This window comes from Ambystoma mexicanum, chromosome 8 (genome assembly GCF_040938575.1).
Source record: "Ambystoma mexicanum isolate Mex_15411 chromosome 8, UKY_AmexF1_1, whole genome shotgun sequence".
Taxonomy (NCBI): Eukaryota; Metazoa; Chordata; class Amphibia; order Caudata; family Ambystomatidae; genus Ambystoma; species Ambystoma mexicanum.
Window position 1 is genome coordinate 1,698,798,410 of NC_090929.1, and position 17,505 is coordinate 1,698,815,914.

The 17,505-nt window shown below is 46.5% G+C and overlaps 1 protein-coding gene across 1 annotated transcript in view; it reads left to right on the forward strand.

Annotated features, from left to right (window-relative positions):
- Nucleotides 1-17,505, forward strand: part of LOC138473469 (deleted in malignant brain tumors 1 protein-like) — a 376,653-nt gene that overhangs the window by 347,112 nt on the left and 12,036 nt on the right. Inside the window, exons 6-7 of the mRNA XM_069612115.1 lie at nt 9,226-9,546; nt 15,063-15,101. Of these exons, the coding sequence (XP_069468216.1) occupies nt 9,226-9,546; nt 15,063-15,101 (360 nt within the window). The remainder of the gene's footprint in view (nt 1-9,225; nt 9,547-15,062; nt 15,102-17,505) is intronic.

The window sequence follows — 17,505 nt, forward strand, 5'->3', positions numbered from 1 at the left end:
ATTCTTCCTTTGCGCTTTTAAGCGCATCCTCAACTGCTTTGCCAAATAAAGTGTTGGGCTCAATCGTTTGAACCTTGACTGGCGGATCCATGCGTGGCGTTTGATCAGTATGCCTTCTGCCACGATCCTTACTGCATTGTCTGCTGTGTCCAGGTTTATTTTACAGATGCAGCTGGCTACCTGTTTTCCCTCAGCAAATGCGAGTGAGAGCCGAGCCTTTAGGGGCTCTGGGACTGAGTCTATCTGCTGAGCGATTTCGTCCCATTTGTGGCAATTATAACTAGCTAATAGTGTTGTGTCATTAGCTATCCTTGTTTTATAGGCTGCCGAGAAAGCTACCTTCCTGCCCGAGATGTAAATCTTTACTCTCCGTGTCTGGAGGATCTTGGATCTTTGGTGGTGGCCAAAGGGGTTCCCGCTCTTTTTCTTGTGGTGGTGACTACCAAAGAGTCAGGTTTTAGCTGCCCTGTGATGTATACATGGTGTGAGGGGGCTGGTCTAAACATCTTTTCAATGCGGAGGTGGACTGCCTGTGTCAAATTGTTTGTAAGCACAGAGGCTTGAATGTGTCTCTCGAATGATTGTAATAGGGGTATAAATTGAGTTGCCGATTTTGTATCCCCAAGAATGTCCTCGACAAAGTCTTTGTCAACTTGGGCTTCTCGAGTGTCTATTTTGAAGCGTTCTTCAGCCTTTAGGAGCAGGTCATTATATTTCAGTTGGTTGTTTCCTGGGGAGTCTGCCACCGGTGGGTCATCACAATATTGGTCCACGTCTCTTGTGTCTGCTTGGTCCTCTGAGTCTGTGTATGAGCCAGGGTCTAGTGAGCCTTGGGTGCTGTAATAATAAGTGTCCTGAGCCAGGTCCTGATGTGACGAGGTGGTAGACTGCGTGGTGTCTAGGCAGGGTTTTTTGGCAGTGGGCTGAATGACTGCAGTCCCGCTCTGAGTGTCTGCCGCTGTGCTCTGTGGGGTTTCCTGAAGGTTGTGGAGGATCTCGGGGTGATCGTCAAAGAAGTTTATAAAACAGGACATTCTCTGCTTGACCTTGTCGAATTGTTCTGTGGTCCCTTGGGAGGAGCTTGGCAACACAGATGGAGCATGAGTAGGTGGAGGTTCTGGATAGGGGTCTTTTTTATGATGCATGGCTCCTGAAAGGGTGCCCTCAGGGGTAGTGTAATCCCTACTCTTAGTAGCCTGTGATTTTTTAACCTGGGGAGTCAAAGATTTAGGGTTTTTCGACATTCGGGACTTTAGAAGGTGAACGTGTTTCTTGATTAACTCGCTTAACTTTGAGCTTTTAGAACTTTTACTGGAGGCCGTTGACGCGTCTTTCAACGCCCGGTCGTCTGCACCTGTGGACTTTGCAGATATAGGTGTGGTGTCGGAAACTGACTTTAACGTCTGTTTCATGGGCCTGTCGTGTGGTGATCATGACCGTGATGGCCAGGAGGACAGGGAATGTTAGGACCTACCCCTCGACACCCAGTGTGGTCTACCTGTCAGCGTCATGGTCGACTTTGGGCCATGGGGGATGTACTTGGTGTGATGCAACATGGTATTGCTTGAGCCGCCAGGTGTCGTCCCCATAGCAGAACTGCCGCCCTGCCTGTTGGGGTCAGGGGCATGTACGCGGGAAACCGACAGATCCCGATCGCCCTCTGCGTCACTTAGGATGTCGATGCGGCCATCGCAGGAGGCACCCTCGACATCCATAGCGTCCTCTGCCTGCATTGCGTGGTGGGCCAAGCGCTTGGTCAGGTGGCCCTTTAAAGTCTTTGGCCTGAACAGGTTGCAAGACTTGCACTGTCCTTCGGCGTGGTGCCTGGGGTGACAAATCCTTCCAGATAAATTTCCTGTTATAGGAAGGGCAGAATTTAAAAGGAGTGTTTTCCATTCTGTGTAAGGATGGCAGCCTGGCGAAATAAATGGGTGTCAAGGGGAATATGCATTCTCTTAGAGAGACTAAAATCTGAACCTCCCACGCTCTCTCTACTGTGCAAGGCCGAGAATAAAAAGGAAAAAACACAAAAAGAGGTTCCTTTAGGAACATCCTTTCACAGTTTAAAATTAGAAGTAAAAAATAAGTGTATAGGGTCCATCTACTTTGCATTTTTCAGTGAAGGAGTTAGACTCAATAAGATCCTCCAACATTCCCATTAGCGTTTCATACTTTGCTAATGGAAATAATGGACAATTGTATAATAGACACAAAAATAAAACACAGAAACAGTTTACTGTCCCAAATACTTTTCTCTAGCATACAATAAAGACCATAATCCATGGTATTTTATGACTATCCACGGTCTCCGCAGTCTCCTCTCTAGGACATGCATTAATAAAATCCTGGATTGCACGTGGACAACATCGCACAAAACAGACCTTTTACCTTTTTTACGGTTATGTTTGTAGCACTCCCTCATTGCCTGCTTTGAAACAGTTATACAAATATCCACCAATCAGTTAAAACAAACTCTACATATAACGCTATCAACATATTAAACTTCCGCACAACTGCCACTTAAAAATGTTCTACAAATCTTTTGCATCTGCATTTCCCTTGCTTATCCAAATTAATTGTACACACTGCTACTATAAATGCACATATGCATTGTGCAGTAAAATAAGGGCAAGGAAACAGGAGTAGGGATTGCCAAGTGCTCATAGAAGCCCAGAAGTAAAGTCCCAAACGATGCCAAGGTGGGAGGCTACTAGCTACCTGCTGGGGAAGAGGCTTCCCAAGGGTGTGGTACACAGCCGCCAGGCAGTAGACCCTCAAGGGCACTGCCGAAGGGTGGGGGTTTACTGGTGTCGATTAGATATAGAGCCTGGAACCTGTGAGGTTCATGAGGCACCAGGCCACCAGTTTCAGTGGCAGTGGTAAGAGTCAGCAGGGAAGGGATTAAGTAAAACAGGAACACAAAGGTTTCAGAAGTTTCCGGAACTTAAGGAAGTTCAGCTCAAGTATAAGAGGAGCAAGAAAGCTTTTCGAAAAGAGACACACAAGCCGAAGACAGAGACATGCCTCCCACTCCCTGTTTCAAAAAGCGTTTGACAAGCACAGTATAACAGTTACAGCAGCGGAGGGCTCTAGCAGGGCAGTATTTAGGGGAACAAAGTTGGACATATTGTAGTCCTTGCAATTAGCAGGAGCCAATGTGCACATTTTCAAGCAGCAGCGTTAAAATCCCTAGGCTTCAGGCCAAGGATAAGTCTTGCAGCCCTATTCTATATTTTCCAAGGGAGGGCATAGAGATCAAAGTGGGAGGTTAAGAAGAGGCTGTTGCAGTAGTCTAGCATGCACAAGACCAGAGCTCTACATATGTTCAGCTTCTGGGGAAAAGTGATGAACGATACAATGCCTGGCAGAAGGTCAAACTCAAAGCATGGGATTTTTTTACAAACTTCAAAATGTAAGTAAAAAAGGAGTTTTTTTTCCTCCCAGGATGGTGAAATTAGAGGGCCCGAAGACAGCGGCCAGAGGGTATGAAAAGAAACATTGCACAGGTGTCCCAGTATAAAGATCTCCGTCTTACTGGCATTGAAGCAGCGATTGTTAGCTGCACACAATGCCTCGATGAAGATCACACAATCAGGGATAAAAAACAAGGAGTACAAATTAGTTCAGGGAAGTTTAAGGAAAGCTGTGTGTCATTAACATAACACTGGAAATGAGAAAAATGAAAGACATCAGGTGAGCCAGAGGGATGATCTAGATGTGGAAGAGCCACAATCATAGCATAAAACCCTGGGGTACTCTGCAGGTACACAGTGAGGTGGTGCAGTACAAACAGCCCAGTTGCAGCTGGTAAAGACGGTCACTGAGGAAAACAACACAGCCAGTCCAGTGCTCGCTGCATAATGCTAATGGTATCGTGTAACCGTTTAATGAGTTAATAATTGTTGACCGTGTCCAAGGCGGAAGAGACATCAAGGAGCACTGTCCTGGATTGTACTACACTCATAAATACAATATACACTTTAATGATACCATTCCACCATATTACAAATACTGCATACCCCCCATACAGTACCTATAATTACTATTCACATATTACTATGCTATGTGTTGCCAGTTGCCACAACCACCACAATAGAATTAAACCATATATGTACGTACCTTCAAATAGCAAAACTCACCCAGAACCCCCTGCCATCTCCATAATGTCCACGGACAATATCAATGGACTGCGGACTAGGCGGGCCCTGCACACCCTTTTTCACCTATAAAAACAGCTCCGTATCATCTTTATTCCACTCCCCCATCTTTTCCACACCCTATTTCAGCCACCAAATAACCCCAAATGTATTTTGCAAACTGTTCACAGCAATGTCCGCAGACTACTGCAGCACCTGCACACCCTTTTTCCACTTATAAAAACAGCCCCATATCATCTTTATTCCACCCACCACCCTTTCCAGCCCCTCTTTTGGCCCCAAATAACGGCAAATGTTTTTTCAAAACTTTTTCCCACCCCGTTAGCCACAGACACCGGCGGCTGTCCGTGGATCCAACATGGCGAACGTTTAAAAAAATATAACACACCTCACGCTTTTCACCATCAAATTAGTGGTTGCATCCGATGACAGAGGACATCACGCCGGACCCTGTTTGGTACAGGGGGTGTCTGTGGACATAGTAGGGAAGTGAGTCCGAGGAACGGACCCAGACATCACACATATTTTCTTTATGTACTGTTTGGCCGTTTTTAAAAGGAACTACAGGACAGAATTGCACCAAATTTACAAACGCACGCTTTCAGTACTAAGCCGCCGCTCCCAGTGCAAATTTGGGGAAAATCCATCCAGCGGTTTCAGCTGTAGGCATGAGCAATTTTTCTTTTCCATTGCCTCTATGAGAATTTCCACACATTTTGGGCCCCCCCCTATAACTTTGCCCACCTTGACAAAACCACACCAAACTTTGCAGAATTATTTTGAGGGTGGGCATATACTTTATTTGCAACGTTTGGTCAGGATTCATCCAGGTGGGGCGAAGTTATATGCCGCACAAACAGTGCTCTATCTATGAGTTGAGCAACTTAACCATAACTACAAGGCCTCTACCGCAGGCCGTGATATATTTGCCTGCGTTCTAGATCTGTCTACCCATTTCAGGGGTGGGTTCTTAGTGTTTTGACTGGGGTTTAAGCCTAGTGCATATTTCCATAGAACCTTCTTTGTAAATTGCTTTTATTTTGGCATTTACCATGCTATTGCTGTTCAGAAGCTTCTGGTTATGCAAGGCCCATGCCACCAGTATAGAGAAGGAGCGGTGCCATTCACTAGGTAGACAATGCCCATTAGATAACTATTCTGCACTTTGCAATGTATGACAATCTGACATGTTGTTGTTATTCTTTTCTAGGGGCAGTTACATCTACTACACCATCAACGCCACAAGCAGGTAGGAGCAGCCACACACTCTGTTTGTTCATTAGTGCAAATGAAACAGGGGTAGGATTGGGATTGGATTAAAATAAAATCAGAGAATGGATATGAGTATGGCATTGTGGGGAAGCTCCTAATGGCTCTACCTATTTTACCTTCATGACTTATCCACCACTGCACCCATCTGTAGTACAGGTGTTGGCAAAGTGCCTGGAAGCCTTTGCTTTCCCTTGTACTTCTTCGGTCCAGAATCAGTTGTCACAGTTAGTTTCAACCAATAACAGGCAAATGTTTGCCTACCAAGATAAAGACCTAGAAATCAAGAGCAGAAAGTGTAAATTAGATGAGCCTGGGGCACCCTGGCAGCACCACATAAGCCAATAAGCCCACATAGATGGATGAGGCCAGTGTTAGTTAATGAGACAGACCTCTGCCAAAAAGTCCTAGTTTTAAGGAATTTCGCAATGGAAAGCAGGCTGAGAAGGAAGGAGTTTGCATTGCATTGAAGGGAGGCTTTTCTAAGCTAGCCTGAGCATTACAGACAGGAAATGTTCATGTTCCTACCAAATTTCTTTAAAACATGAAGTGATTTCATAAGGAGCAGCCTAATATGTATCCCATGACGGATAGGGTTTGGCTGGCCAACAGAGCCGTGGGGTGGGGGGATGGGTGGTCCTGGTCAAATGGTTGGATTCAAGTTATGGTTTGGGGGCCTAGAAGGTGATTTCAATGAGCTATTTTTTCTGTGGTCACGGGCGCTTGAGTGATTAAGAGTACAGTAGAAGTATCTTGTAAAAACACAGCCATGCAGACTGGTGCTGATGGCTTTCTGCAGGCTTCTGTAGAATCAGACTCCTGTTCTTTATCACACTGTGGGTGCTCTTCTGGGTCCTTGCAAGGATGCAGGACACCTGTGGGCTAGCAGCCACACTTCAAACCAGTACATGTGATTGCAGTGTCACAGCCAGGACCTTTCTCCTCAGAAGATTCGGCTGCTTGAGATTTCTGTAGCAAACAGTAACATATGATGTCATTCAGCAGTCACCAATCTTGGGGACACCTGAAGACACCCATCCGCCGATGCTCCAGGTAGATGCACTGCTCCTTCCCTTCAACACCAGGAATTCTGCACCTGTCAAGAAGCCTGGGGAGACGTGTGACTGTCTTGGAAGGCTACACTTGCCGCCCTGTCTTTCCTGTATCGTTCCTCGACAGAGTGTGTCTAACTCACTGAAAAAAGCATGGCAGCGGATGGAGATCCCTAGGTACAAATCACAGAGGTGAAAATGAAGTCCAAACACATAGGAGGACCTTATGGGTTCCTGACAGTATGACATCAGTACCTGCTTTAATGAAGCCGAGAGCAAGTTGGTGCACAATTGTGAGATGAAATTTCTCTCTTGGAAAACAGCCTTCAGTGTGGCCATCATGTCCGCCAGAAGAACTCTGGAACTCCAAGCTGTGTTCGTCAGTCTAGAACCAACAATAAAACAAACACACCGTACCAACCACTAACCTTCCCCACTCCTCGCTCCTCTCCAGCATACTCCACACTTTCCTCACATGATCTAACGGGCCAGTCTCACCTCACACAAAAACACAACCCACACATCCACCATAAGAACTAAGTACCGCAAACAAACATCTCAGTCACTGGACATTGACCTTCCAGACACAATGGGCCTCATTCCGAGTCTGGCGCTAACCAATGGTGCTATTAGCGCCTTGGTCGGCGCCAGACCCGTACCGGCACCGCCGTGATGGAATGGGAAATTACCGCCCTATTCCGAGTTGACCAGGGCGGTAATTTCCCATTCCCCAGGGCTCTTCCCCATTCCCAAATGAGCCCCCATAGGGCTCAATGGGAATGGGGAAATTGCAAATAACGGTGACTGTACTTTACGGTCACGTTATTGGCTTAAAAGCCCCTTTGCGCCCTCGTCCCTAATGCCTGCTAAAAGCAGGCGTTAAGGATGAGAGCGCAAAGGGAACTCGGAATGTGGTGTTAATGGATTACCGGCACCGGTCTCGTTAACGGTGACCGGTATCCCTTACCGCCATACTCGGAATGAGGCCCAATAACCCAGTGCGCACAATCCAAACACACCTAGAAAGCAAACTCGCACAGACACCAGTTTCTCCTGGTTCTACAAGCACCAACAAGCAAGCACAACCTCTATCCCACCCCCTCTTCCCTCACTAACCTACCCAAACCACCTTCTTGCAGAACCACATAACATAACATCAGCCATATTCCGAGTTCCATAGAGGCAGAGAAGTCCTTAAGCCTCACCTGAAATTCCTTCTCAAAGTTATTACAAAATTTGCGCTCGACGAGTCCATCTCTCTGCAGGCTTTCTTCAAAGACCACTGAACTCCGGCGGGACCCACATTGGCCTCCTATGACTTGTTTTGCATGTTAAAATTGTACATGCAATGCACACTCAATCACGTCATCTGTTTGGTGCCTTTGGTAGTACTCCTCTGTGCTTCGGCGCAGGCTTCTGTTTCTTGCTCTCCGGCTGGATCTTCCTCTCTCTGTGTGGGTCTAAGGCCCTTTAGGTTGTTCGCTGAAAGGCAATGGGAAACTCCACTAGTTCCTCTAATTATTCTACTGTTCAACTCCCATAAAGCCAACACACACTTGGGATTCTTTGTTAAATGGATTCCTTGCCCCCATTAGTTGGTAACCCCCAGCAGGATTCCGCTTGCCCTTTCGCACAGGGGCTGCTAAATTTAGTGGGCTCACCTCCCTAGTCCCAAAGGCAGTGGCTCCTCTTGGGGAGAGGGGGCGAATTCCTGGGATTCACCAAATTTGGGAAGCTGTTGAGGATGCGACTGTCAGTGGATGGGGTGTGGCAGTGAGCTTGTGTCTGCCTCCAGTGAAGGCTCCAGGTTGGGATGCGTTGGGATTTCTAATGAGGTGAGGTATGTGGAAAAGATGGTATTTGAGATGAAGGGCCTCATTACAGATTTGGCGGTGCGGGAAAAAAGTGTCAGTAATTCCGTTATGGCCACTGTTCCCATGCTGCGAAGGATGGAGGATTTACCTCCAGGCCCCAACTGGAGGTAACTCCGACCCCGACCGGCAAAGCACTGCTGCTATTACTGGCACTGATGTTATCGGTGCCGTAATACCGGCAATTCCCGCCATGGAGTCCTATGAAACTCCAGGGAATGGGGAATAACCACCCTTACCGGCACTTGGAATATGCCAGTAATTCTGACATTCCAAGTGCCGGTAACAGTAATACTGCTGAATCTACCGGCAGGATACCGGCAAACTTATAATGGCCTTCAAAGTCTTTTAATTGTGTGTTATTGCTTATGTAATGTTTTCTATTCAGATGTGCTGACATGTATATCTTTTATGATGCATAAGCAAAGGTTTTCTGTAGGGGACTTTCAGAATGAAATGCATGGCAATTAGATTTGTTTAATTTAGGGTGGGATTTTGGAATATAAATGTTTAAGTTTGTGTTGCCAGTTGCACGTGTCACTTGGTCGTGGGCCATTAATAACTGTATTGCAGTTATCTATTTGGGGTGCAACTATAACGTGTACACTGCTTCAGGTTCCTACACAAACCCTACTAAAATGCAGCACAAACAGTGAATGCGACTTTACTAAATGTCATCACTCATCCTGTGAAACTAATCTCACAAATAGAGTGGCTAGCAAAGGCTGTAAGGCTAAGCCAATCAGAGCAAGTAAAATGTATTTCTAGTCCCAACACGCTGGCAGAACTACGTATCACTTTACAGACCTTTCTGCTTCCTTCTTTGCTGTTTGCTATCCATTTGCGAACCTCGAAATATTGTTTCTGTTTCCCTAGCACCTCAAGAACTGGACTTGCGCCTGGCGAATGGAGGACAAATTTGTGCCGGCCGCATTGAGATTTATTATGAAGGCGTCTGGGGGACAGTGTGCGATGATTTCTGGAGCAAAGCAAATTCACAAGTCATTTGCAGACAGCTTGGCTGTGGGACTGTCATTGCATCTCCTGGAGGGGCCTTCTTCGGCCAGGGCTCTGGAAGCATCCTTCTGGACGACGTGCTCTGCAAAGGACAAGAGGTGCACTTGTGGGACTGCCCCAACCGAGGATGGAATGTCAACAACTGCGACCATAACAATGATGCTGGTGTTGTGTGTTCAGGTAATTCTTTCACATTTTATGAACAGCCGTGTCAAGCGAATGCTTGCTGGATTAGCAATTCTCTCAAGGTGTTGGATCTGAGCAGCCTATGGCTTACAATGGAGCTTTTTTTGTGGGTTCTGAAAGACAGGAAGTTTCTCACTATCAGGTGGCAAGACTTTGGCCATCATTAGAAGTAAGCCGGTCTGGAAATAATGTGCTGGTAACAACATTATCAGCACCTTTTCCTGCCCGGCTCACTCTGAGTCTGCCGGTAGGGGCTGTGAACTACCTTCAGGCCTGACCCCTACCAGTCACATGGGACTCCATGGGAATGGGAACTTAGCGTTCCCCCACCACCCATACTATCCCAGTATTACCGGTATATCGGGCAGCGGAAACGGTAAGCCAAAGTTGCTGGTAGGCCGCTAGTACTACCGCCAGCTTACCAGCAACCTCATAATGAAGGCCAAAATAACAATAAAAGCAGGTGCAGGTGGAATATTCACTACCAGAGCCCACTGACACTATAGTCATTTCAATTCTCCAATTCTAGCAGAAAATCTGAGATCACTGTGAACTCTCTAGGTCAAGTTATAACGCTTTGTAAACGTTTGACCTAGATTACTTCTGAAGCCAGTGAAGGAAAATGAGCATGACAGACTGGCTAGCAGTGTACTTTCCAGAGTTTTTATTTTATTTTGTGAAACAAAAGAAGACGATTTCCCTGCAGGAAGGTCTACTCTGCTAAATATATAGGCTCCACTGCTAAAAAGTAGTGTGAGCGGCTACACCTAAGCTGACTTCAGACTCAGTGGGCCTCATTATAAGTGTTGCAATAAGGCAACAACGGCGCTGGTAGGGCTACTGGTGCCGTTGTTACCTCACCACAACATTCGAGTTCTGCTTGCTGGGCCGCTCTGTAAGCTGGTCAGACCAGACGTGCAGAGCGGCACCCGCTAGCAGAACAGGATGCTAACAACGGCCCCCATTATTAACGGGACCATTGTTAGCATCCTCCCCATTCCCATTGAGCCCTATGGGGTTCAAATGGGAATGGAGACATACCGGGTCTGGGTCCCGCGAATGGGAATTACCGGGCCCTCAAAGGTCGGAATGGCCCAGTAATTCCTATTTTTCGGGACCCAGACCCGGGTTTGGGGGTAGCCATGCCGCTAAAAACGGCATGGCTACCTCCAAACTCGTAATGAGGCCCAGTGGGTGGGCGTTCGTATAGTAGATACATACATCTGCTGTGCACTTTTCTAAAGACACGCCAGCAGCTGAAATATGAACTGAACACATTTCAGATACAAAAGTATCATGTAATTTTAAATGCGCAAATGCAAACTGTGTAAGCACTTCTCTTGTAGTGTCATTTCACGAGCTAATGTGGCTCTAGGTAGATAGGCTAAAGTACAGACATAGGACTCCATGGAGGGGATTGACGGTATTACTGGTACCTGTAATAGCATCAGTGTCCTGCTGGTGGGGCCATGACTTACCTCCCACTCTTGGCTGGAGGTAGATCAGTGACCCTCACCGGCAAACTTGCAGTTTTGCACTGCAGTAACAGTGCCAGTCACGTAATTAGCTGCATTTATACCAGCATTTTTCCCTCTCCGTAAAACTTGCAATGAGGCCATTTGTATTCTATTGATATTTATAGCACTTTCAATAAAGTGCTGTAAATGGTTTACAAAAAAAGAGTACAAAATAAGTAAAAATTTAGCTGACAAGAATGGTAAATTTAGTTGACAGAAAGAGAGTGTCAAGAAAATGAGCTTTTAACCGAGTATGAAAGATGTGGAAAGTAAGGAGAGGAGCAGATATCAGGTGAAAGTGAGTTCCACACTTTAGGGGCAAGAAGAGAAAAAGAGTGACAATGAGAGGGAGTACAGGGGGGGTAAAAAACTGAGAGAAGATGTAAATGTTTTGAAGAGAGAGATTGAGAAGGGGAGTAGGGAGGGACAAGGGATGAAAGGTAAGGGGGGGCCTGACCATGATAATACTTGAAAATATTAATAAGGGAATGAAATTGAAGAAAAGAATCAAAAGGTTGAAGAGCCAAGTGGGGTAAGGTGAGAAGAGCGAAGGCCTACTAGAAGGGCTGAGCAATAGTCCAGTCGAGAGAACATTGAAGTGGAGATAAGTAGCTTAGTAGCATGGAAAGATAGAAAAGGTTGAATGTGACGAATGGTATAAACATAGTATCGGCAGATGCAAGCAGTACTAGAAATGTGATGAGTGAAGGTTACGGATGAACCAAAAGTGACCCGAGGAGATAATGGTGAGACCAGAGGCTAGGGACGCTGCAGTGGGGGAAGAGACATGGAAAAAAGAGAACTTCCGGTTTTAGAGTGGGTAATATGAAAGAAACGCGAGGACATCCAAGACTGGACAGCATAATGGCAGGCTGAGATGGTGGAATGATGGGAAATGGCAAAGGAAAGAAAGTTCTGGGAGTCATTGGCATGGAAGGAGTCAATAAGTGCAGATAGAGGAATAGTGTAGTGGACATGGCCAAGGACAGTGCCTTGTGGGACACTGTAGAGAAGGGGACGGGGTGGAAAAGTATGACCAGCTCAGGAAGCCGAGTAAGTGCGACTGGAAAGATAGGACCGAGAAACATTAAAAAACTGCATCAGAAAAGCCAAGAGACGTTAGAGCAGAAAGTAGTGTGGGGTGATCAACAGCATCAAATACAGCAGAGAGCTCAAGGAGGTTGTGAACTGATGAGTTTTTGCTGTGCCGGGCAGAAAAAGGGCAAAATAGTTTCAGTAGATTGGGCCGGGTGAAAACAGGAGTAGGGATTGCCAAGTGCTCATAGAATCCCAGAAGTAAAGTCCCAAACGATGCCAAGGTGGGAGGCTACTAGCTACCTGCTGGGGAAGAGGCTTCCCAAGGGTGTGGTACACAGCTGCCAGGCAGTAGACCCTCAAGGGCACTGCCAAAGGGTGGGGGTTTACTGGTGTCGACTAGATAAAGAGCCTGGAACCTGTGAGGTTCATGAGGCACCAGGCCACCAGTTTCACTGGCAGTGGTAAGAGTCAGCAGGGAAGGGATTAAGTAAAACAGGAACACAAAGGTTTCAGAAGTTTCCGGAATTTAAGGAAGTTCAGCTCAAGTATAAGAGGAGCAAGAAAGCTTTTCGAAAAGAGACACACAAGCCGAAGACAGAGACATGCCTCCCACTCCCTGTTTCAAAAAGCGTTTGACAAGCACAGTATAACAGTTACAGCAGCGGAGGGCTCTAGCAGGGCAGTATTTAGGGGAACAAAGTTGGACATATTGTAGTCCTTGCAGGAGCCAATGTTCACATTTTCGAGCAGCAGCGTTAAAATCCCTAGGCTTCAGGCCAAGGATAAGTCTTGCAGCCCTATTCTATATTTTCCAAGGGAGGGCATAGAGATCAAAGGGGGAGGTTAAGAAGAGGCTGTTGCAGTAGTCTAGCATGCACAAGACCTGGGCTCTACATATGTTCAGCTTCTGGGGAAAGTGACGAACGATACAATGCCTGGAATAAGGTCAAACTCAAAGCATGGGCTTTTTTTACAAACTTCAAAATGTAAGTAAAGAAGGAGTTTTTTTTCCTCCCAGGATGGTGAAATTAGAGGGCCCGAAGACAGCGGCCAGAGGGTATGAAAAGAAACATTGCACAGGTGTCCCAGTAAGAAAGATCTCCGTCTTACTGGCATTGAGGCAGCGACTGTTAGCTGCACACAATGCCTCGATGAAGATCACACAATCAGGGATAAAAAACAAGGAGAACAAATTAGTTCAGGGAAGTTTAAGGAAGGCTGTGTGTCATTAACATAACACTGGAAATGAGAAAAATGAAAGACATCAGGTGAGCCAGAGGGATGATCTAGATGTGGAAGAGCCACAATCATAGCATAAAACCCTGGGGTACTCTGCAGGTACACAGTGAGGTGGTGCAGTACAAACAGCCCAGTTGCAGCTGGTAAAGACGGTCACAGAGGAAAACAACACAGCCAGTCCAGTGCTCGCTGCATAATGCTAATGGTTTCATGTATGTAACCGTTTAATGAGTTAATAATTGTTGACCGTGTCCAAGGCGGAAGAGACATCAAGGAGCACTGTCCTGGATTGTACTACACTCATAAATACAATATACACTTTAATGATACCATTCCACCATATTACAAATACTGCATACCCCCCATACAGTACCAATAATTACTATTCACATATTACTATGCTATGTGTTGCCAGTTGCCACAACCACCACAATAGAATTAAACCATATACGTACGTACAATACACCTTCAAATAGCAAAACTCACCCAGAACCCCCTGCCATCTCCATAATGTCCACGGACAATATCAATGGACTGCGGACTAGGCGGGCCATGCACACCCTTTTTCACCTATAAAAACAGCTCCATATCATCTTTATTCCACTCCCCCATCTTTTCCACACCCTCTTTCAGCCACCAAATAACCCCAAATGTGTTTTGCAAACTGTTCACAGCAATGTCCGCAGACTACTGCAGCACCTGCACGCCCTTTTTCCACTTATAAAAACAGCCCCATATCATCTTTATTCCACCCACCACCCTTTCCAGCTCCTCTTTTGGCCCCAAATAACGTCAAATGTTTTTTCAAAACTTTTTTCCCACCCCGTTAGCCACAGACACCGGCGGCTGTCCGTGGATCCAACATGGCGACCGTTTAAAAAAATATAACACACCTCACGCTTTTCACCATCAAATTAGTGGTTGCTTCCGATGACAGAGGACATCACGCCGGACCCTGTTTGGTACAGGGGGGTGTCTGTGGACATAGTAGGGAAGTGAGTCCGAGGAACGGACCCAGACATCACACATATTTTCTTTACGTACTGTTTGGCCGTTTTTAAAAGGAACTACAGGACAGAATTACACCAAATTTACAAACGCACGCTTTCAGGACTAAGCCGCCGCTCCCAGTGCAAATTTGGGGAAAATCCATCCAGCGGTTTGAGCTGTAGGCATGAGCAATTTTTCTTTTCCATTGCCTCTATGAGAATTTCCACACATTTTGGGGCCCCCCCTATAACTTTGCCCACCTTGACAAAACCACACCAAACTTTGCAGAATTATTTTGAGGGTGGGCATATACTTTATTTGCAACGTTTGGTCAGGATTCATCCAGGTGGGGCGAAGTTATATGCCGCACAAACAGTGCTCTATCTATGAGTTGAGCAACTTAACCATAACTACAAGGCCTCTACCGCAGGCCGTGGAATATATGCCTGCGTTCTAGCTCTGTCTATCCATTTCAGGGGTGGGTTCTTAGTGTTTTGACTGGGGTTTAAGCCTAGTACATATTTCCATAGAACCTCCTTTGTAAATTGCTTTTATTTTGGCATTTACCATGCTATTGCTGTTCAGAAGCTTCTGGTTATGCAAGGCCCATGCCACCAGTATAGAGAAGGAGCGGTGCCATTCACTAGGTAGACAATGCCCATTAGATAACTATTCTGCACTTTGCAATGTATGACAATCTGACATGTTGTTGTTATTCTTTTCTAGGGGCAGTTACATCTACTACACCATCAACGCCACAAGCAGGTAAGAGCAGCCACACACTCTGTTTGTTCATTAGTGCAAATGAAACAGGGGTAGGATTGGGATTGGATTAAAATAAAATCAGAGAATGGATATGAGTATGGCATTGTGGGGAAGCTCCTATTGGCTCTACCTATTTTACCTTCATGACTTATCCACCACTGCACCCATCTGTAGTACAGGTGTTGGCAAAGTGCCTGGAAGCCTTTGCTTTCCCTTGTACTTCTTCGGTCCAGAATCAGACTTTGTCACAGTTAGTTTCAACCAATAACAGGCAAATGTTTGGCTACCAAGATAAAGACCTAGAAATCAAGAGCAGAAAGTGTAAATTAGATGAGCCTGGGGCACCCTGGCAGCACCACATAAGCCAATAAGCCCACATAGATGGATGAGGCCAGTGTTAGTTAATGAGACAGACCTCTGCCAAAAAGTCCTAGTTTTAAGGAATTTCGCAATGGAAAGCAGGCTGAGAAGGAAGGAGTTTGCATTGCATTCAAGGGAGGCTTTTCTAAGCAAAGCCTGAGCATTACAGGCAGGAAATGTTCATGTTCCCACCAAATTTCTTTAAAACATGAAGTGATTTCATAAGGAGCAGCCTAATATGTATCCCATGACGGATAGGTTTTGGCTGGCCAACAGAGCCGTGGGGTGGGGAGATGGGTGGTCCTGGTCAAATGGTTGGATTCAAGTTATGGTTTGGGGGCCTAGAAGGTGATTTCAATGAGCTATTTTTTCTGTGGTCATGGGCGCTTGAGTGAATAAGAGTACAGTAGAAGTATCTTGTAAAAACACAGCCATGCAGACTGGTGCTGATGGCTTTCTGCAGGCTTCTGTAGAATCAGACTCCTGTTCTTTATCACACTGTGGCTGCTCTTCTGGGTCCTTGCAAGGATGCAGGACACCTGTGGGCTAGCAGCCACACTTCAAACCAGTACATGCGATTGCAGTGTCACAGCCAGGACCTTCCGCCTCAGAAGATTCGGCTGCCTGAGATTTCTGTAGCAAACAGTAACATATGATGTCATTCAGCAGTCACCAATCTTGGGGACACCTGAAGAACCCCATCTGCCGATGCTCCAGGTAGATGCACTGCTCCTTCCCTTCAACACCAGGAATTCTGCACCTGTCAAGAAGCCTGGGGAGACGTGTGACTGTCTTGGAAGGCTACACTTGCCGCCCTGTCTTTCCTTTATCGTTCCTCGACAGAGTGTGTCTAACTCACTGAATTAGCATGGCAGCGGATGGAGATCCCTAGGTACTAATCACAGAGGTGAAAATGAAGTCCAACCACATAGGAGGACCTTATGGGTTCCTGACAGTATGACATCAGTACCTGCTTTAATGAAGCCGAGAGCAAGTTGGTGCACAATTGTGAGATGAAATTTCTCTCTTGGAAAACAGCCTTCAGTGTGGCCATCATGTCCGCCAGAAGAACTCTGGAACTCCAAGCTCTGTTCGTCAGTCTAGAACCAACAATAAAACAAACACACCGTACCAACCACTAACCTTCCCCACTCCTCGCTCCTCTCCAGCATACTCCACACTTTCCTCACATGATCTAACGGGCCAGTCTCACCTCACACAAACACACAACCCACACATCCACCATAAGAACTAAGTACCGCAAACAAACATCTCAGTCACTGGACATTGACCTTCCAGACACAATGGGCCTCATTCCGAGTCTGGCGCTAACCAATGGCGCTATTAGCGCCTTGGTCGGCGCCAGACCCGTACCGGCACCGCGTGATGGAATGGGAAATTACCGCCCTATTCCGAGTTGACCAGGGCGGTAATTTCCCATTCCCCAGGGCTCTTCCCCATTCCCAAATGAGCCCCCATAGGGCTCAATGGGAATGGGGAAATTGCAAATAACGGTGACTGTACTTTACGGTCACCGTTATTGGCTTAAAAGCCCCTTTGCGCCCTCATCCCTAACGCCTGCTAAAAGCAGGCGTTAAGGACGAGAGCGCAAAGGGAACTCGGAATGTGGTGTTAATGGATTACCGGCACCGGTCTCGTTAACGGTGACCGGTATCCCTTACCGCCATACTCGGAATGAGGCCCAATAACCCCAGTGCGCACAATCCAAACACACCTAGAAAGCAAACTCGCACAGACACCAGTTTCTCCTGGTTCTACAAGCACCAACAAGCAAGCACAACCTCTATCCCACCCCCTCTTCCCTCACTAACCTACCCAAACCACCTTCTTGCAGAACCACATAACATAACATAACATCAGCCATATTCCGAGTTCCATAGAGGCAGAGAAGTCCTCAAGCCTCACCTGAAATTCCTTCTCAAAGTTATTACAAAATTTGCGCTCGACGAGTCCATCTCTCTGCAGGCTTTCTTCAAAGACCACTGAACTCCGGCGGGACCCACATTGGCCTCCTATGACTTGT